The 23,040-nt window shown below is 39.4% G+C and overlaps 1 protein-coding gene across 2 annotated transcripts in view; it reads right to left on the minus strand.

Moving 5' to 3' along the window:
* The window catches only part of LOC126298319 (proton myo-inositol cotransporter-like), a 520,199-nt gene that overhangs the window by 54,173 nt on the left and 442,986 nt on the right, over positions 1–23,040 (minus strand). For both annotated transcript variants that reach the window (XR_007552594.1, XM_049989617.1), the window contains exons 4-5: positions 8,752–8,908; positions 6,901–6,996 (exon numbers count right to left, since the gene is read on the minus strand). Coding sequence is in view for 1 of the 2 variants with exons in the window: in XM_049989617.1 (XP_049845574.1) it covers positions 6,901–6,996; positions 8,752–8,908 (253 nt within the window). In the remaining variant the exon portion in view is untranslated. The remainder of the gene's footprint in view (positions 1–6,900; positions 6,997–8,751; positions 8,909–23,040) is intronic.

A 23,040-nucleotide genomic window follows, 5' to 3' on the forward strand; every position in this document is an offset into this window, starting at 1 on the left:
TATCTGACTAGAGTGAATTCTTTTAGTTGCAAGTGTATCTGATCATTTGTATTAAGACCTAATCCATCATAAAGCCACACATGGACACAATATTTTTGTGGGGAAACTAACTCTCAGAAAATGATGTGAAGACAACAAATGAGAGCTTCTTAAAGATTGTCATATTCTCCACAGGAACTTGTCTCTTAATAGCCTGCAGTCACTATTCATTTCTTAATAATGAAACACATATTCCAATCTTTGTATTTACTATATTTTATATCTTCTGATGTGCCTTTGATTACCAAATTATGAAACTGTAGAAGGCACATTAGTTGTATACAATCTCTCATTTTACTTGTATCATTTAATTTACTGTTTGTGTTCTGTAGCATCATAAGTAAACAAAATATTTTTTATCTGTACACATTTGTTTTTGATTTACTAATGCAATCTACACTAAACATCTTAGTTTTTTCCTTCTGCTTTTGCTGAAGTTCACACTGCTGTCTGTATTACAGCTTCTTTCCAGACAACAGGTCACAGTCATAACTGCTTTTGTTCTTCACAGTAAAGTAATGTAGGGAAATTGTGGCTGAGAACAATAATCAAAAGATATTCAAATTTCACAGCAACTCAAAAATAAATTGTTTTATTACATATTGCTAGTTAGTGTAAATAGCATGACTGAATGCTGACTGCATATCTGTATGCCACTGTGATGACGGTTTGATAATTCCAAATTTTTGCATTAAATATTATGTAGTGGATCATTATATTGGTAATTTGTATTGACTCAGCTGACATGAACTAATTATCAATAACTCCCCTTAAATTTTTGTGAGGTTTTAGTTATTTCATGAGAACAATTTCATATATTTCTTCTCACTCCAATACAAATGTACACTGCAGCTACTGTCATTAATTTATTTGGATTTCATATGGCTACGTATATTCATATTGATGAATACTTTGATAATACCTCAGTCATTAAATACTTCTGAATATGTCACATAAAGATAATTCTTTGAACCTAATTTCCATGAAAGAAAACCATTATTTCCAGAATATTTTATTAAATACACCACACAAGTTTCTTTCATGGAATTTCTTATCTTATGACCCTCCATAAAGTATTACCCTACATTACTGTCACTGGATCACTAGTGTGAAGGTTTTTATTTGCTACAAATTGCATGTATTCTTTTGAGTCTTATCCAATTTCCAGATATTTTGGCTCATTTTTATGGATGGTGTGCACTTAAAATAATCTGAACAAGTGAAGATGTCATGCTATGATTTCTTAATTTGAACAGTTAAGAAGATGAAATTTGACCGTGTTTAATTTGCAAAATAAACTCAATAATTTTCATATTTTAAATGAAATGCTCTTCAATATCTGCTGAAATTCATAAAAGTTAATCTATAATATTGCCACTATAAGGGTAATTTTTTCTCAGAAAAATCAGGATTTCACTGTATTTAAACAATGTGCAACATTCTGAACACAAATGTGAGATATTGGTTTCGTTTTACTTGTTCATGTGGGGAGTAAGTTAAACACAGAGAAAGTCATAATTGAATGTCTACTGTGAGGAGAAATGTGGAAGTTCTGATAATCGTTTCCAAAAAATTTTCAGCTGGCACAAGAAAAGCAATACAAAAACATCAACACTGTGTGGAAACATGCAATGTATAAGTTTTTTGGTTAATATGAAACAAATAAAAGAAGATTACCACTGTGTGCTGCTGGAATAAATAAGCACATAAGGCCTGAAAGACTGAGACATGCTGGTGCAGACATGCGCCTTTGATGAACCATCGGTAGTTCATGTCATATACTTGATCCCTTAAAATTTCACCTTACACTGCAAAATTTTCCATATGTACTGACAAACAGTTAACTAACCAACCCAGTTGCCTTATGAATGTGATATGAAATTGCACAGTGCCATGAACTTGTTTCTCAAAGTTGATACATCTTCAAGTTTTGTAATGACAGGTGTTTCTGAGAAAACCAATTTCTTAGTGGGGCCTTGAGGAGTGATACTAGGAGTGCTTCTGCTATTAGTGTCAAATTCAGCCACAGCCATCATGTTAAAAGAGAGAGAATACACATTAAAATTAAAACTACAGCAAAATGTTCAAGACTTGTTTATGTTCACATTTGAATTCAAAATCCAACCCACTTTAGGAAACTGTATTAAATGACAGTATCTATCTTTTAAAACTGTTTTTGAGTAACTGAAAACCATGTGCTCATATGAGGTTAAAGAACTCTTGCTTCTAAGCAGTAACTGTACTCAACAATTACTTACAATCTTAGAAGTAGTGCTTTTTATTAGGACTGAAACAAAAAATCTTAGTGAATAAAGACACAAAGAAAGCACTTAGTTGAAATTAATACCTAAGTCACTGCCGCAGTTATTAAACACACTTAAAATATGCTAAGACTCTCTTAAAATATACTAATACATATGTCACAAAATTAAACCCAAATTTTGTTGTGTATGATGTATTTATGAAATACTTGATCAGAGAGCCTTACAAATTTTAAATGCTTTTTCATGAAGATTATGAAACTGATGAGTCACAAAGAGCATTTTACTGAATTGTCATACTTAGCATTTGTATAAAATTAAAATTTTGACAAGCAATACACTATCATAACATAATCTACAAGAAAATCTACTGAATCTCTCAAATTTTAGGGTAATGTAGTCCTGAGTGGAATGTTAGATTGCCTCTTCATTTTTCATTGGTGGTCATGATGTCCACTAATGCTACAACAGGTGTGCCGTCTTGAGCACTCTGAACATGACAAAAATAAAATTTGTCTACAAAATCTGGACGATTTCATTTAGTAATAAAACCCATTAACATTATATGACAGCTAATCTACGCCATGTTTCATCTGAAACACAAAATACATGATAAATTATGTAAACAGTTACACATGAACAAATTTATGTCTCACTGAAATTCTTGCCTCATGTATTTAGTTTTGATATCCCCATCAGTATGTCACTCAACCTATTTAACATGATTTATGAAATGTTAAGTACGTACTATAATCATAACTTTTGTAACAGTTTGTTTATTTGGCATGTATCACAGTCGTTCCACTGCCTATTGTAAACCACTGATTATTAGAATCAAACAGATTTTTTTAAAGTCCGCATTGCACTTCAATGAAACTGACCCACACAACACAAATAGGCTGTACTAAAGATTTTTTTAAGCTAGGGAAAAAGGGAAAATTGATAAAGTGATAAAGTGATTGTACCACATGTAGGGTAGGTCTATCTTATGCCTTTTTCAAGAATATGATGTCCATGGTTGCTTTCAATACTAATGAAACATTATGTTGGGAAATTACATTCAGTGTAGAAATTTTTTAGAAGCATTTCCAGGAATTCTAATGTCTTGAGTCAGTATGGATAAAGAGGTAATTCTATTTTAATACTTATTGATTGAGCAATAAAGAAGACCTAAGTTCTCTAATGCAATCAGATTGCTCAGATATAGAAGCGAACAGTGCTATAACTCTAGGTTACTAGAAACGACAGTAAAATGTCTGTCACTGCCGTTGCAACTGGAGAGTCATTTTGCGAGGTACTCAGATGAAAGCATCCACACATGCTTGAGAGTTTTAATGAAAATTTGTAGTTCAGTAAGCACTGAAAATGTATGAGGATCACTCTTAATATAATGTTTCATTACCCTCAGGCATAAACGAAAACAGAGATAAGCACTTTTGAATGGCCGAAATCCAATGTTTCTGCTGTATATATAATTAGGTTTTTCTTCACAGCAGTAGTGAAATTACAGTGTAATATGTTTATTCTTTTACTGGAACACAAATACGTGCAGTAACTAACTCAGAGATATGCAGGTGTTTTTGCCTAGACCACAAAGTGCAAAAAAGGAAGAAGAAGAAGATGCCTTACACATGTTGGCAGAGACTCAGTTTTGACTAGATCCAAGAGGGGAAATGTCTTCAATTACTGAGGCTCTCTAATACTCAAAAATCAAGGCTTCTAAAGAAGTCTTTTTTCCATCTTAATTTCTGGAGCTCTGATGTGAAATGTGGATCATTTCCACCCTGTTTTGGAGCAAATGATGAATTGCAGGCTTTGATTTGGCCTGGGGTCAGTAAAGTAGTGGAATCATAAAAAACACCCAAGAGATGAAATTCAATACAGTTCGCTTTATTGAAAAAATTATACACTGTTTCTATTGATTATGACAACATTCTTTTTTTCCTGAAACATGAACAAGTGCAGTAATTAGTCATAGATATAAAAAAAACATCAAGTAGATCATAGACATGACAAGATTTTAGCACACGTTTTGTTTCACCACGGATAAGCACAACCTCACCCAAGTCTGAGAACACAAAACACATGAGCCTGAATTCAATCATGCTACTCTGTCAACCATACTGCCTTAATTAAATAATACAAATTTGACCTCTTTTAATTGAATTTGAAGGTGGTGAAAGTGTTAATAAAACAGTGGGATAGTGGTTACATCTGCATGTGAAATTACTTAGTGTAAGACTATACAAGTTAAAGGAAACTGATCTGAAAATGAAATATGTTAAAGGAACAATTAATTATAATGAAACAAAGTTTGAAAAACGTTGAAAAACTATATTCTGAGAGAAAAAAATTAGGAGAGACTTGACTATGAGAATGACACTGTGTGTGCCACCCACGATGGCAAGAAGCAGTGAGATTGAGCATGGTTCAGAGGCAATGTCACAGATATCTAGCAAAAAGAAAGTTACTCTGTGAGTCAAAGAGATCATAGAATGGTGAGAAACCAAAAATTAGGTGGAAGTAAAATAAGTAGAACAATACACACATGGCCGTTAACGCTTTCCATAAACATACCAGGATACTAGATATGAAATTATCTGCGACATTAACAAATAGTACGCAATTTTTAAAAAATCTGGGCATATACTGTGGAATGATATCATGGGAATTGTGACAAGATTAAAATTTGTTTGTTTTTAAAAAATCTTTTTGCAGAGGAGTACTGTAGTACAATTTTTTTAAAGTAGCAACAGTACAATTACAATTGAGCATGGTATAGAAATACGTCTGTATCATAATTTTTCTGACTGACTTCAGTGAACTACAGAGGGTGCACTATCTCATGACCTTTTTTTGTGTTTTATATGGAATACATACAGTAGTTTGCTCTATCATTTACCATAAATTAGTGTAAACACAAAGAACTCTGTTCATAAAGTTTGACAAGTTCTCTCTCTTTCAGGGAGGGCAAATATACTAACTTACAGACTAACACCACTGCTACATTTTTATTGGAGGTTTGATACACCTCACACTTGAGTAACATATTCATGACAACAAGTAATGATAAATAACCCCACCGTAACAGACAGGATTATCAAGTTCTGACTGCATTAAGAATACATCAGTCTCTTGTTTTGGACAGGAAACACAATGAACTCATAGAAAACTTCTAACAGTTTCCCATTATTGCCTAATACATGAACTTATGTTCTAAGAGAAGATCTGGCTTGAGATCATGCTGTCTTACTAAGTAATAAGACGACATGATTAAAAATGATATTAGCAAAAATGGCTCTGAGCACTATGGGACTCAACTGCTGTGGTCATCAGTCCCCTAGAACTTAGAACTACTTAAATGTAACTAACCTAAGGATATCACACACATCCATGCCCGAGGCAGGATTCGAACCTGCGACCGTAGCAGTCGCACGGTTCCGGACTGCGCACCTGGAACCGCGAGACCACCGCGGCCGGCTGATATTAGCAGTGTCCCAGAAATATGTAATATGATAAGTGTGGTATGCAAAACAAGCATACATGGCATGAGAGTATGTCCAGCATTGTTCTGAAAACTCTGTTCATTGAATATCTTATGTATTCATAACTGCTGTTGCAAGAAAACTCTGAGAAATTCAAATGAATTTCTGGACAATCACTGTCTTGTGCAGTGAATGAAAAATAACCACAAATATGGCTTTTTTTAGAAGCAAGATGCACATGCTGATAAATAATTGAAAAAAATCTTGGTAAACCAATCAAATTCACAATTGAAAGTTTTCCTAATCATTTGTGTTACCCACAAACGGAGTACAAGCCACACCAAATCAGAATAACTGAAGGGACTGAAAAAATACAAAAATATTAACATTTTGTGATCAGCCAATTCAGTCAACAAAAGCAATTCACAAATACATTAATGAGAATTATTTGAATCTAAGATCATATCAATTTCCACACATAATGTAACCTGCTGAATTGTGAGAAATCAGAACACGTATGAATATAAACAGGAGAGAACACCAACCCCTCCCCGCCCCCCACCCCAACCTTTTACATTCTAACTATGAATTGAATAAGAGAAACAAATTAGATCAGCATCAGATATTCTCAATGATATCTTGTTCAACATAAAGGTAGACAGTCAAAGGAAGTTCCCAAAACCAAATATAATTTTTTGTGAGTTGGCTATATAGTTCTAATTCACCTAAGGAAATCAGTTTCAGCAGTTCAGTACAATGAAATATATATAAAAGGAAGATATCAAGTTTTTAACAATGCCTTAACTATTTGCAATAGATTATTTATAGCTTTTGAGGGATAAACTTTTATCTTATGTTATCAAAATTGTGGGGTCAAACTTCATTGAAGGGCGACCTGTGCTATTTAAATATTCCCAGTCTTACATATATTAACAATGTAGTTCATAAAACTGCAACAAAACACAATTCTTGCAAAAATGAAATAAGAAATGTAAGCAATTCTGGGAGGCTAAATGTAATGTTATTGAATGTGATGTGCTTTAGCTTCTGAATATCTGAAGTTTTATATGGGGATGACACTGTTTTCATTACAAAATCAATAATAAAACATGTACCTCTTCTTTGAAACAAGCCATCTTGGACTCTCAGGCATTCCAAGGAAACCAAAAAATTGAATGCATGCTGGTATTGCTGCAAGGCCCAACATATACCTGAAATTTAGACACACATCAAAATTTGAAACAAAGAAAATGCCCTGATGCATCTTGACTGTGGAATTAGTATCTGTCTGCTATCAAAATTAAAATGGCATTCTACAGTCTAATAAAGCATGCTATTGCTTCATAAAAGCTTAACAGGATTTGTTAATGGACAGCATATGTTTATGGTTTCTCAACAGTTTTACCAACTGTTTACAGTCATTGACTGCTATAACAGCAGCATCACAGGAAACAAACATCCTCCCCCGCACCCTCTTCATAAAGCATGTTTGCCATACTGTATGATGAACTAAAACTTTTTAGACTAGCCTGATATGCTAGATTACCTACACAGTCTCCCACTCTATAATGCAATAATTAAGGATGTCCTGATACATTATTCTCAATTATATATTAACTATAGTACAATATCACAAAAATATTACTACTTCCTTTTTTTACTAGAACTGGTGACAAATTCATCTTGTACTGTACAGGTTTTGTGCAGCATTGTGAACATTGATTTCTACTTTTTAGTTAATATGATCTTCAAATACCCAAAATATAAGAACATAATAAATTGTCTGCGTGTGTTTGGTCAGGTGGATAACAATACTGGTGGTGATTGTCAGAGTCAGACATAGTGAAAATTGCTCAATGTGAAAAACACTGGCAGTCACAGTACTATGGAGGTAAAGTCAGTTTATTATTTGACATTCTAACTCTGCTTTAAGGCTATTAAAATTCCTTCATTTGATTAACATAGCCTCAAAGCTGTGACTGCTCTAGCTAGAGCAATGTGGACAATTTGTGACAATGCCCTAGGCAAGACATTTGCCTGATGTAGACTCAAATGGGCATTTACAAGTTGCTGTAGGATCTCTTCCCCAGTTTTTAAAAGGAACGAGTTAAGGGCAGCTACTGATTGGCATTGCTAAATCTTTTCCATCACTTTTGTACTACCACTTAATATTGTTACATTTAAATCTATCAAAACAAAGCATAACAACAAAAACAATCAAGTATTGATAAAATTATTTAATTTAATAGTTAAAAAATCTACTCACCAAGTGGTGGCAGAACACAAACATAAAAGAGTGTTATTGGCAAGCTTTCAGAGCCAGTGGCTCCTTCTTCAGGTAGAAGAGTTGAAGAGGAAGGAAGAAGGGTGAAGGAAAAGGACTGAGAGGTCTAGGAAAAGGGGTTGATTTTGGGAAAGTCGCCAGAACCACAGGCCAGTGGAGACTTACTGTACGTGGTGAGAAGGAAAGACCTTCCTTCTCATCCAACGGTTCTGGGTGACTTTCCCAAGATCTACCCCTTTTCCTAGACCTCACCAGTCCTTTTCCTTCACCCTTCATCCTTCCTCTTTAACCCTCTACCTGATGAAGGAGTCACTGGCTCTTTAAGCTTGCCAATCACAACAGTCTTATGTGAGTGTTCTGCCACTGCCTGATGAGTAGATTTTTTATCTACCCAAGTAAAAAATAAAGTATGATTATATGTAAGGCAAGGTGCAAGTAATTTTTACAAAAGCGACTTTTTCCACATTTTTATAATACAAATGTAACATGTATGTGTTGCAAAAACAACTAACTAAGCAACTAACTTGTAACTTATGGTACCCTTGCCTTGTATCTGCAGACTTACACAACAGAAACATTCTTGTTTCTAACACACCAAATCCCTATGAAAGAAATGTACAAATGAATTTCCATTATATAATTTGTTTTGGTGAGAAATTTAGAGAAGCAATGGCCAACGTACCTCCAGCCTTCATATGTTTTACTGAAGGCACCACAAAGGACAGCTGCTATAAACTGCCCACCAGTTATGAACAGTGAATTTGTAGTAACCATTCGACCACGCTTGCTGGGCACTGCACTCTCTGCTATGTACACAGGTACACTCATGCTTGCCAAACCTTCAACAGGAGAAAATTTGGTTTCAGACAGACAGGTAATACTGTTATTCAGCTTAAGTTAAAATCTATTCATAAACTCCTTTCAAAATGGACTTTGAAATATTTTAGTGCTCCCCAAGCTATTTGAGACTAGCTACCTTCCTGGCTGTGGGGCACTCTTATGATACGAGAGCTAACTACATCAATGAGTCAAAAGAAAATTAGACACTGTTCTTTTTTCCTGTTTAGTAGTTAAGTAGGCCCTACCCAAAAAGCATATGCATCCAGCAATGACCCTCTTTTTTTCACATGTATACTAGCTTCAAATGACACTAGCCACTGCTGGTGGTATGTTCCATTGAATACAGTTGCTGATTCACATGGGTGAGGGAAAACATGGACCAATAGACAGGAAATTTTACACAGAAGTAGAAAAAGAAAAAAAAAATATTTACCAGAATAACATACAATGGTAACAGTCAGATAATGGGACCTAATGAAGCCCTGCTCATAACAAAGAAAGAAGGTGCCGGTTTCTCCATAAATAGATAAAGTATCACAAAATGAACAAGATGTAAGGGGAGAATTCTAGAAGAAAGGAAATCCATTTTATTATGTATAGTTCATTAAGATATATTCCTTCTTCCAGCTGAGAAGTTAGCACACGCAAACTGTATTCATCGAAAGAAAACTGCTACCAGATGCAAAAAAGAAAATCATAAAATTACATTCTGACAGAATTTTGCACCTACAGAGGGATGCAATAGAAAATCCAGCAAATGCTTTTCGAAGATGTTACCCATAGTTTATGAACATGGAATTTTTGTCTTACCTTTTTACTAAAAACATAGATGCCTTTGCACAGAAATTATGGCTGGTTGTAGCCAACTGATTATTGTTAAATAAGCAGAGCATTTATGAAACCTTCCCACTATCAGGTATATATGAAATTCTTGGCAGCCCAGGGAAGTTACACTACTTTTGTATACTGGATCTAGTAAAAACCTTTTATCAAATACCTACTGAAGAGAGCAACCAGGAGAATACAGCATGCAGTGCATTATATTGATACTATGAACACAAGAGAATACCTAAGGGACTCTGAAATAGTATCCAGTACCTTACACAACCTTATGACTTCCATAATGACTTGGCTGCAGAAAGAAAATTTCTTCTTTTATACCATATGAATATTTAGGTCTTCTGCACACAATCCAACAGTTAACAGGCAAATATCATAGAGTGATTAAGAGTGCATAATCAGAAACTGAGTAGACAAATTTGCATTTCTTCAGAAAAAATTACCACAAATCATCATTGACCTGGCAAGAAGGAGCAAGTCAAATTTTTCTTTGGACATAGTTAAGTATTATTGTTATTCAAATAGATAATACATCTATGACGGATACTAAAAGTGGGGAGGACACTATTCCATGTGTAAAAGTACCTGAAAGACAAATTAATAAAACAAGTTAAGTGGTTGTACTACATGAAGGGTAGGTCTAGCTTATGCCTTTTCCAAGAATAAGATGTCCATGGTTGTTTTCAATACTAATGAAACATTAAGTTGGGAAATTACATTCAGTGTAGAAATTTCTTAGAAGCATTTCCAGGAATTCAAATCTGAGACGATTCTTTTCCAACGACTCTCCTTGGCATTCCAATCAAATGATTTACGGAAGCCACAGAAAACCTAAATCATAATGGCAGAAATGGTATTTCAATATCCTTCCTGCAGAATAACAATCTAATCCCTTAGTATACTCTCCTGTCGACTTCCCCTCTTCTCTAGCCACCTGACTCTCTCTCTCTCTCTCTCTCTCTCTCTCTCTCTCTCTCTCTCTCTCTCTCTCTCTCTCCCTCCACCCATCACACATGGATTTCAGATCCGCATCTGCCCATCTTGATTTAGATTCTCTCTAAATCAGCTCAGGCTAATGATTCTTTCAAGAAGGTCCACACAATGAATTGCCTTCTACAATCTTGCCAAACACACTTGGTGCGCAATTATGTTTCCTGTTCAACAAAATGTTAGGCTGTGACTTACAATGATGGGTCAAAACAATATGACCATCTGCTTAACAATGTGCTGCTCCACACGTGGAATGCTGTACAGCAGTGATTCTGTAAATCGGCAGGTTTCTAAAAGAATGTGGTATGAGCAGGCCACAAAATTCCCTTAAATTACTTTTCAGGGGCTTTTGTAAACAGAGCTAGCACCTAGTAGGGTCGTAGATGTGATATATCGAGTTCAGACCAGGTGAATATGGTTGACAAGACATCCACGTGAGTTCACTATCGTGTTCCCTGAACCGCAGTAGCATGATACTGGTTTTGTGATTTGGACAGTTATCCTGCTGGAAGATGCCATCACCGTAAGGGAAGACATCAAGCATGAACGGATGTCGGTGGCCAGCAGTAACATTCTAGTGGTCCACAGTTGTAGTCGTCCTTTGAATCCTGCCACATCTCTCACTATAGCGTAGTGCCCACGTCACAGCCCCTCCTCCCTCTAGCCTGTACATGTGGCGTGGTGCATGTTACGAGAAGCCGTTTGCTTGCATGACTGTGTACCCGGACACAAACATCGATCAGGTGTAAGAAGCAATGTGATTCATCAGTGCAGGCAACACTGGTCCACGGTCCAGTCTCGATGTATCCGAGTCCACTACATTCGTAATTTATGACGTCATTGCGTCAACATGGGGACATGTAGATGTCATCTGCTGTGGAGTGCCACGTTCAACAATGTGCGTTGAACAGTGTGCTGCGAAACACTGTTGCCTGCTGACGCAGTGTACTCTGCCGTCAGATTTGCCACAGAACGCCTTCTACGCTGTTTTCTAGAGTGGGCGAGCCTCTGACCTCCACGTTCTGACATGCACCACCTTGTCGTCTACTCGTGGTTTCGCTATACTTCAGCCAAATTTCACAGACGATCACGACAGCAACAATTGAACAGTTGACTTGCTCTGAGTTTCCGGGAAGCTCTTCTCCATGCGCCGAGCCGGCCGTTGTCACCGAGCGGTTCTAGGCACTTGAGTCCGGAACCGCGCTGCTGCTACGGTCGCAGGTTCGAATCCTGCCTCGGGCATGGATGTGTGTGATGTCCTAAGGTTAGTGACGTTTAAGTAGTTCTAAGTCTAGGGGCCGGATGACCTCAGATGTTAAGTCCCATAGTGCTTAGAGCCATTTGAACCCTGCGCCGACCAATAACAATCCACCCTTCGTCAAAATCGCGTATGGCAGTGCATTTCCCCCATTTATGGCCCGTATCATCGCTTGAACGATTTCCCATTAGTCGCTGCTCCGCTTGCGTACTTTGCTTACCGTGTCACATGTGCGCAACGTCACCAATTGCATCAGTCTCGTGGCGGGAAACAAAATATTTATAAAATTTCATTTACATTACGTCTATGGTCACAAAATTTTGTCAGCAGATTGCCGGTTTCGGTCTATAATGACCATCTTCAGATCTGCAGCAAACTATGGGAAACATAAATACATTAGCAGATTGTCTACAGCTTAAAACAATAAACAGGCCATAATGAAAAGTACTACTGACATACATATGTATTTGTGCGCTTTAAGTGTGAAGAGGCACAGGCCTACCTGTTTTATTAAACAATATCCTAATATGCTGCAGCCATAGTGGCATCGTCAAAGGTTAAATGCAAAATCCGCACCACCATCATCAAAAATATATAAATAACAGCATGTGCACGAGACATGTTTTCAGCAGCACTACTGTTCAAAACAATTTGCCGTACAGTAGCCACAAGATGTTTGTGTTGTACGTTCACCAGATGTCGCTACTGTAGGCTTACACAAGTCTTTAATGACAAATGAACAGCGTAAAATAAAGGGAGAATACAATCAGTAAAATCTGTAATGGGCTTATAAGGTATAAGAGGCATTACAGTAATAAAAAGGCGATGAAACAGTACACGGCAAAAGTTAAGACTGTTAAAATGAGGAAGACTTAAGAGACAGTATTTGACATATGCACAGGTGCCAATATTCTAGATAATGACATAGTAATAAACAGCTTTCATAGTGCACATAATAATAAAAAACTATAAAACAAATAGTTAAAGAAGCCACAATGGAAGAAAACATACTGCTGCGCATAATCAGCGCCCTCTGTTAGCGCTAACGCCAGAATTACGCAAAGACGAGAAGTGGTAAGAGGAACGTGACAGCCAGAGGGCCCCTCATACCCTGCGGCACGCCGTTACAAGAAAAGAATGACAAAATTCCGTACCAGTGCACGAACAACATTATCTAGTTAATGCAGTACATTAAATGAACAGAGAAGGAACAAGAAAATACTAGAGTTAGGCGTACAACGTACAAAAACGAAGTAAAAATGTAAGACACTCTACACTAGGTGAAACTATCAACGAACATTGATAACAAATTTCATCATTGAAGGTAAAAAAAATAGTAAGCTAAGACACATTCTAGAAATTCAATTAGTTCTGTACATGAAGCGAAAAAGAAAGCACCAACAAAACTGCTTAACTGGCAGAGCGACTTCGTGCCCATTGCCTACTTTTCTTTGTTTGACAATGTTTTACTTTATCAGTGACCGCCTCTGTTATACACACATCAAAATTTTTTTTGCATCACCCCGGTTCCCACAATTCCTGCAGGTGTGTGGATATTGTCCCTTTGACTGTTGAGAGATGTCACTAAACTCGCCCAAAGATGTAAACAACCATGCATGAACAACACCTATTAGACGGATGGTGTCCGACAGCCGATCAGTTACAGTCATTCCACCAGAAAGGAGGTACCGCAGCTTGTGAAAATATTTTCAAATCGAATATAAGACTGAGTTTAAATTTAGGGTCCTATCAAATATACACTGAGGTGATGAAAAGTAATAGGATAGCGATATGCACGTATGCAGATGGCTATAACATCTAGTACACAAGGTATAAAAAGGGCAGTGCATTGGCAGAGCTGTTATTTGTAGTCGGCCGATGTGGCCGAGCGGTTCTAGGCGCTTAAGTCTGGAACCGCGCGACCGCTACGTCGCAGGTTCGAATCCTGCCTCGGTCATGAATGTTTGTGATGCCCTTAGGTTAGTTAGGTTTAAGTAGTTCTAAGTTCTAGGGGACTGCTGACCTCAGATGTTAAGTCCCATAGTGCTCAGAGCCATTTGAACCATTTATTGTTACTTTATACTCAGGTGATTCATGTCAAAAGGTTTCCGACGTGATTACCGCCGCACGACGGGAATTAACAGACTTTGGACGTGGAATGGTAGTTGGATTTAGACGCATGGGACATTCCATTCCGGAAATCTTTAGGGAATTCAATATTCAGAGATCGACTGCATCAAGAGTTCGCCGAGAAAACCAAATTTCAGGCAGCACCTCTCACCACGACGGACAACGCAGTGGTCAAAGACCATTTCTTAACGATCGGGAGCAGTGGCGTTTACGTAGAGTAGTCGGTACTAATAGACAAGAAATATTGCGCAAATTAACCGCAGAAATAAATGTGGGACCTACGACGAACGCACAGTGTGGCAGAATCTGGCGTTGTTCCGCTATGGCAACAAACGACTGACGCGAATGCCTTTGCTAACACCAGGACATCGACTACAGCGCCTCTCCTGGGTTCGCGAGCATGTCGGTTGGACTATACAGGACTGGTAAACAGACGCCTCATCAGATGAGTTCCGACTTCAGTTGGCAGGATTCGAGTGTGGCACGGACCCCACGAAGCCGTGGACCCAAGTTATCAACATGGCACTGTGCAAGCAGGTGGTCGCTCCATAACTTTGTGGGCTGTTTTTACATGGAATCGACTTTGTCCTCTGGTCCAACTGAACCGATCACTGATACTGAAATTGTTATGTTCGGCAACTCTAAGACTACCTGTTGCCATTCATGGACTTCATGTTCCCAAACAACGATGGAATTTGCCATGTCAACGGGTCACAATTGTTCGCAGTTAGTTTGGAGAACGTTTTGGACAATCGAGCGAATGATTTGGCCACCCAGATCGCCCGACATTAATCCCATCGAACATTTATTGGACTTAATCGAGAGGTCAGTTCGTGCATAACATCCTGCAACGGCAACATTTTCGCAATTATGAACAGCTACAGAGACAGCATAGCTCAATAATTCTGCAGGAGACTTCCAACGACTTGTTGAGTCCACGCTGCACTACGTCAAACAAAAGGAGGTCCGCCACGATATCAGGAGTTGTCCCATAAGTTTTGTCACCTCAGTGTATCAAACATTTGACGAAGCTGACTATTTCGTAGACACGTAATACAGTGAATTGGCCTGTTGGGATTGTAACAGATCACTTCTTATTGGTGACCGTTCACTGCTGTCTGCCTTCGCAAGACAGTGCGTTAAAATGGGTTCCAAACACTATCAGTGATTGGATACACAGCGTATTACAAAAAGGTACGGCCAAACTTTCAGGAAACATTCCTCACACACAAATAAAGAAAAGATGTTATGTGGACATGCGTCCGGAAACGCTTAATTTCCATGTTAGAGCTCATTTTAGTTTCGTCAGTATGTACTGTACTTCCTCGATACACCGTCAGTTGGCCCAATTGAAGGAAGGTAATGTTGACTTCGGTGCTTGTGTTGACATGCGATTCATTGCTTTACAGTACTAGCATCAAGCACATCAGTACGTAGCATCAACAGGTTAGTGTTCATCACGAACGTGGTTTTGCAGTCAGTGCAATGTTTACAAATGCGGAGTTGGTAGATGCCCATTTGATGTATGGATTAGCACGGGGCAATAGCCGTGGCGCGGTACGTTTGTGTCGAGACAGATTTCCAGAACGAAAGTGTCCCGACAGGAAGACGTTCGAAGCAATTGATCGGCGTCTTAGGGAGCACGGAACATTGCAGCCTACGACTCGCGACTGGGGAAGACCTAGAACGACGAGCAAACCTGCAATGGACGAGGCAATTCTTCGTGCAGTTGACGATAACCCTAATGTCAGCGTCAGTAAAGTTGCTGCTGTACAAGGTAACGTTGACCACGTCACTGTATGGAGAGTGCTACGGGAGAACCAGTTGTTTCCGTACCGTGTACAGCGTGTGCAGCCACTATCAGCAGCTGATTGGCCTCCGCGGGTACACTTCTGCGAATGGTTCACCCAACAATGTGTCAATCCTCATTTCAGTGCAAATGTTCTCTTTACGGATGAGGCTTCATTCCAACGTGATCAAATTGTAAATTTTCACAATCAACATGTGTGGGCTGACGAGAATCCGCACGCAATTGTGCAATCACGTCATCAACACAGATTTTCTGTGAACGTTTGGGCAGGCATTGTTGGTGATGTCTTGGTTGGGCCCCATGTTCTTCCATCTACGCTCAATGGAGCACGTTATCGTGATTTCATACGGGATACTCTACCTGTGCTGCTAGAACATGTGCCTTTACAAGTATGACACAACATGTGGTTCATGCACGATGGAGCTCCTGCACATTTCAGTCGAAGTGTTCGTACGCTTCTCAACAACAGATTCGGCGACCGATGGATTGGTAGAGGCGGATCAATTCCGTGGCCTCCACGCTCTCCTGACCTCAACCCTCTTGACTTTCATTTATGGGGGCATTTGAAAGCTCTTGTCTACGCAACCCCGGTACTAAATGTAGAGACTCTTCGTGCTCGTATTGTGGACGGCTGTGATACAATACGCCATTCTCCAGGGTTGCATCAGCGCATCAGGGATTCCATGAGACGGAGGGTGGATATATGTATCCTCGCTAACGGAGGACATTTTGAACATTTCCTGTAACAAAGTGTTTGAAGTCACGCTGGTACGTTCTGTTGCTGTGTTTTTCCATTCCATGATTAATTTGATTTGAAGAGAAGTAATAAAATGAGCCCCAACATGGAAAGTAAGCGTTTCCGGACACATGTCCACATAACATCTTTTCTTTCTTTGTGTGTGAGGGATGTTTCCTGAAAGTTTGGCCGTACCTTTTTGTAACACCCTATATAACCACCAAAGGACACAATGCAATTAGTGAAAGAAAAACTTAGTCAATGGCGCCCTAAATGCAGAAAAGTCTTTAAAATGTTCAAAATGAACAGAGAACTGGTAAACGTCATCTTTCTCTAGAATTTCCAGACGTTTCTAGGACAACTTTATGTGAAGTGTTACAATCTCTGAGCTATAAGAAGCTGCGTGTACGTCCACACAAGCTGCTGCAATAGCCAAACAACTTAAAAATTCGTATGAAAGAGTAATGCTATATGACTGCCATCTCTTGCGACAACTCGAAAACTGTCTTTCTTTAGAGGAAAGTGGAGAATAAAATCATACGTAAAGCTGGGTAAAATAGAAGGCAGCGGAATTTTACCTGCAAAGCTGGAAGATGGTTATTACAAAATTCAAAAATTGTTTGGAATGGCATGTGATTGGGTGGTAATATCAAATACGTAAATTAAAGAAACCGTTATTAAAATTATCATTTTAGTTAATCGTTCCTTTATTACTGATCGGCTCTTAATTTTGAACCGCGGCTCTTACAAAGTAAAAGCGTTTATTAATCAGAAAAAAGGTTCTGAAAGCATTATAATACTTGGCGTATTTTGAAACTAGACAGGGACCCGTATTTATATCATGGAATGAAGCTTATGTCATATTCCAACAGAGAACTTACTTTCATTCCACCGTGTGTCCTGAGTATTTCAGATGTCATGTTTGGTATACTCGAAATGAGGACCATGACAACTTCTGCGCATCATTTCCATTTCAGATACTGTAAGAACTCATTTTATGGCACCTAAAATCGTTTTGTACAGAGGCATCTCAATAATTTCTCTTGTAAGGAGTAGTCCGTGTGGAGGAGTTTGTCTGGAGACAGGAAAAGTACAATTTACATCAATTACAGTAAACTGGTCAGCAGTGCTGTGGCCGCCTCTGGGCGGTATGCCAGATTTAATGGCGCCCAAAGTGGCCTTAAAGGACGGCCCTTAAAAACGTTCAACTCAAGAAGCGTGGAATTCGGGAAGCTTCAATTGTCATAGTTAACATGGAGCTACAACAGAACTGGCGTCTTAACGTAGATACCGGCCGCATCGTGTACGATCAGACAGTGACGCTGTTAAATGAGATCGCTTAAGAAGCCACATCCTTCGAGGATCTTAATGTTCATATCCCGCCTTACTCCACATGCGGCGAAGAACTGCTTGCATTGGAAGGTCGCCTTATTTTTTGATAAGCCAATACTAAAAACAAATCACGTAATCAGCAACATTTTGAAGATCAGCTTAAATGAATTAAATTGCATTGACATGAACATTACAGAGACAATCGTCTACATTCTTAAGCAGACAACTTACAACGATTATGCTTTGTTATCAATGTACTCACGTAAATTGGAACACGCAGGTACATAGCACAATTAGGGAAGCTGCAATTTCTTTCGAAGTACCGGCAGGAAGGAAGGAAGGAAGAGGAGAAGAGAAGAGAAGATAAGGGAAGAAAAATCTGCTGTCCCCTTTTCAGAGTAATCATCCCTGTATTAGACGTAATCGATTTAAAGAAAACCATGGTAACACTAACCCGTAATGGGAGAGTCCAGCGCGTTAAGTACCGAGTCACCCGCCGCTTACGTCACAGTTCCAGTATTGACAGTCATTTTAATGTTTTTGGTTCGCTTTGTCTTGGTGGATGATATTAATCCGATTGCTTTCAGACGGAAACTAATGCCAGAAATGAATGTTTAGTGTTTCATTGACATAAACAACTCACATCCTATACCTACCACTGAAGCCCATAGCCAGTGTTCAATGTGACGACTGCCAGTCTCAATGTATGCATAAAATTTTGCCGCACTCTTTCAAACATCCACGTTGCTTGTCACTGTGTAAACCTTGCCGGAATATTAACTGAGTAATCTTGATGGTTCTGCAGCTAGATCACACAAGCACCTTGACAATTTTTCAGCGATACATCTGGCCGCCATCTTCATGTGAGAACGCCCGCATCTCGTGGTCGTGCGGTAGCGTTCTCGTTTCCCACGCCCGGGTTCCCGGGTTAGATTCCCGGCGGGGTCAGGGATTTTCTCTACCTCGTGATGGCTGGGTGTTGTGTGATGTCCTTAGGTTAGTTATGTTTAAGTAGTTCTAAGTTCTAGGGGACTTATGACCATAGATGTTAAGTCCCATAGTGCTCAGAGCCATTTTCATGTGAGAACAATATTTGCTCAATCTTGCCATCATTTGGTACCATCTACCTATTTTTCATTCAGTGATATGCACTTTGAACAAACTGACGGAGTGGCTATGAAGAGTAGATTATCCTCCATAGTCGCCAATGTATGTAAGATTTTTTAAGATACGGCGCTGAAGGCGGCTTTTTTCAGAACTCGCCTCTTTTAGGAGCTACGTCGATGATACGTTTGTGGTGTGGCCACATGGCCTAGACTGTCTTAGCCATTACATCGATCATTTTAATTGCTTACACACCAACATCAAGTTCACAGTAAAGGTCGAAATGGGTAGAAGGCTTTCTTTTTGGAACGTACTGGTCTGAATGAAGGATGATGGGACTCTGACACATTGTTCATAGGACATCAACGCATCTGGAGTGGTATTTACATGCGGTAAGTTGTCGCCCATTGTACCAACGCATGGCGGTCCTAAGAACGTGTGCAAGGACGGCTTTTGCCGTCTCGGAAGCGGAAGCCTTGAACAAGAACTAAAGACCTAAATCTTGGGTTCAAAATGTTTACAATGGCATTCGTCGTGATTCGAAGTTTGGACCTCCACCGGAACCAGTAGAAGATGTACGTAGATCCGTTTCTTTCCTATTACACACTGGTAGTGTTCCTTAAGTGATAGGAAGGATATTAAAAAGATATAATACTGGAATGGAGTTTCACCCGCCAGTCTCGGTTGACGATGAAGTAGGACTGAGTATGCCAGGTTTTACAAAAACCCTTCCCATCGTGGGAAAACGTTTATTGACCAGACAATCCACACCATTCCCGACAGATTGTTCAGAAACATCGCCACACACTATTACTAAAACATGAGAAATATGCAGTAGCGCAGCACTGTCTAACCAAGGGACACGGAGTGATGTATGTTGAGGTACATACAGTTGTTATTATGTCTCGCTATTGGGACTGTATCGTAAAAGAATCGACTGAAATTAGACTGGCAGACAATCTATACTACTTTACTACAATACACTGGTCATAAACAGTCTGAAAAGCTTTTAAGGGTGTTCCAGGATAGGTTGTGCTGAGAAACAATTATTAAGCAAAAAATTCGATACGTCGCGCCGTTTCCGAGTTAATCAGAACTGATGATAGCCAGTCAGTCTGTTGTGTGCAAATTCAAGCCCGCCAGATACAATTGGTGTCAGTTGTTCTCACAGCGTAGATGATAGCGCACGAGACTGCTCAGCCTTTGGATTGGATTCGGTCCTTATTACCGTCCCATGTCCACTTTTTGTATCGCTCTCGCGTTCGGTTTTAGGAAACCAAACGAAGAACACGTTTGGCAACAACATTTCTAGCGGGTTGCCTTAATTTGAGAGATACAGCTCCCAAGCCTCACCGTTATATGGAAGAACGCAATACGGCTACCCTAGCATGGATGAATGACTGATATCGTAAGTAGAACTAAGACATGTATATTGATAACATAATACACATAATGTAGACTTAGGACCTCAGTCCAGCGCTTATATGCCGTATGCAGTAGTACTAAAAAATCCAGAATAATTTTTTTTTATACGAGCACACACCAACAAGAGTTTGCGGAATCGATTTCCACATTAAATCATTAAGATTATAAGCAGATATTTTGGATTAGGCCCCCACAGGTCCCAGTTTAGTCGATGATTAGCACAGAACACCTAGGTAAAGACTCAAGACGTCAGCACTTTCTGTTATCTGTATCTTCTAAGTGCGGATGTAATTACGTTCTTTTCACGCGTGTCCTGCAACGTGAATAGCCCCAAGGCCTACGGGTAGGGTGAATTCAATTTTTTTCTGTACTCATGACAGCATATTAATGCAGGAAATTCACTTTAAGGACACCCAGGCCACTATATAGAAATAGAGTAATTGTCTGTTTAAATAACAACTCTCTCTCCTCTCTCGGTCCGAACAGTCCTTGGAAGGCTCAACGGTACAGACCGGCCGCCGTTTCATCCTCAGACCATAGGCGTCACTGGATGCGGATATGGAGGGGCATGTGGTCAGCAAACCGCTGAGACCGGAGCCGTTACTTCTCAATCACGTAGCTCCTCAGTTTGCCTCACAAGGGCTGAGTGCACCCCGCTTGCCAACAGCGCTCGGCAGACCGGATGCCCACCCATCCAAGTGCTAGCCTAGCCTGACAGCGCTTAACTTCGGTGATCTGACGGGAGCCGGTGTTACCACTGCGGCAAGGCCGTTGGCTAAATAACAACACATGACCGTAAAATGCTACACACAAGATGGAGAGAAGACGTCGAAGGATGATAGACAGAACTATCGGGCGACGATGGCGATTCAGCTCAGATTAAATTACTCCACCAGACCTGGGAATGAGATACGAAGCGGCATCTGAACTAACTGAATTCGACCATCCATCGTCAACGTGCGTTCACTCTCCTCCAAAACAGTCAACTTTATACACTGAGGTGACAAAAGTCATGGGGTCCGTCCTAATATCGCGTCGGCGCTCATTTTGCCCGGCTTAGTGCAGCAGCTCGACGTCGCACGAACTCAAGTCGTTGGAAGTCTCCTGCAGAAATATTGAGCCATGCTGTCTCTGCAGCCGTCCATAATTGCTTAAGTGTTGCCGGTACATGATATTGGTCATAATGGTATGCTTTGTATATTTGTAGTTTTGTCATCGATTACATGAGCTACCAAACAGCGGTGCTGACAGTGTGGACTATCTCTAGGCTCGATGACTGTCTATTCATCGTAAGGAAACCAGTATAGGAGAGATTACATTCCCAGAAGTTTTTCTTCGATAGTGTTAAGAATAAGACACATAACGGAGGCAATGTGCGTCGAGCAGACTTAGACCATTACCTACTAAAGTTTTTGTATATAGAACTCCAAGTACATTCTGCAACTTGTCTACTGGGTAAATAATACTAGTGTCACAGGGTAACCGCGTGGTCCAGGGCGCCTTGCAACGGTTCGTGGGGTGCCCCCGCCGGAGTTTCGAGTCATCCAGCGCGCGCGCGCGTGTGTGTGTGTGTGTGTGTGTGTGTGTGTGTGTGTGTGTGTGTGTGTGTGAGGGGGGCAGGGGGGCGTGTAAGCCTAGGGACCGATGACCTCAGCAGTTTGGTCCCATAGGAACTTACTACAAATGTCCAAAATTTATATAAGCAATACTAGCTTAGATGTTGTTGACCATATTCTGGTTATGACTCCCAAAATTAGAATACATAAGTATTATATTTTATTAGCTGTATGTGTACATATTGAGGAAGACTGTAGTTTTAATGAATTATTCGGTAAGGGAAGGATGCAATTCCTCGATACTCTATTTAAAAAAAGAATAAAAAAGATTTAGGACCTATAACAGTTTATAACATCATATGCGGCATGCCTGCAGTTTGAACGTGGAAATCGATTACACAAAAACATCGATACTAGCAGCTGTTTAGTAGCCGATCTATTGGTGGAATTCGAAGTTCCTGCGCCGGACGTCAACCGGAAACTTCTGGTAAATTAAACACAGCTGAATTGTGTGGTTGCATGTTCATTCCATGTACTTAGGTTAGTTAGGTTCAATTAGTTCTAAGTTCTAGGTGACTGATGACCTCAGAAGTTAAGTCGCATAGTGCTCAGAGCCATTTAAACCATTTTTTGAACCGATAAATGGTTACAATTCTATGCACTGTATGTATATAATTTTAAATAATTAACATTATTATTTGAGTAACGTCTGCCCACGTTACTTCTTGTGGAACCAAAACGGGAAACTTGCTTTATTATGACCTCACAGCTATGGCTGGCAGAAACAGTTTTCCCGTATGTGTTACTGTCCCACCACGCAGTGACGTTGTAAATAAATTGCGTTGGAAATAAATACCTATGATTGACCTTCGAATCTATAATTATTTATTACATACCTATCATGTTTAGGGTTTTAGTGATGCGATTATCTCCTCTAAAGATGACGGTAT

This window comes from Schistocerca gregaria, chromosome X (genome assembly GCF_023897955.1).
Source record: "Schistocerca gregaria isolate iqSchGreg1 chromosome X, iqSchGreg1.2, whole genome shotgun sequence".
NCBI classification, from domain to species: Eukaryota; Metazoa; Arthropoda; class Insecta; order Orthoptera; family Acrididae; genus Schistocerca; species Schistocerca gregaria.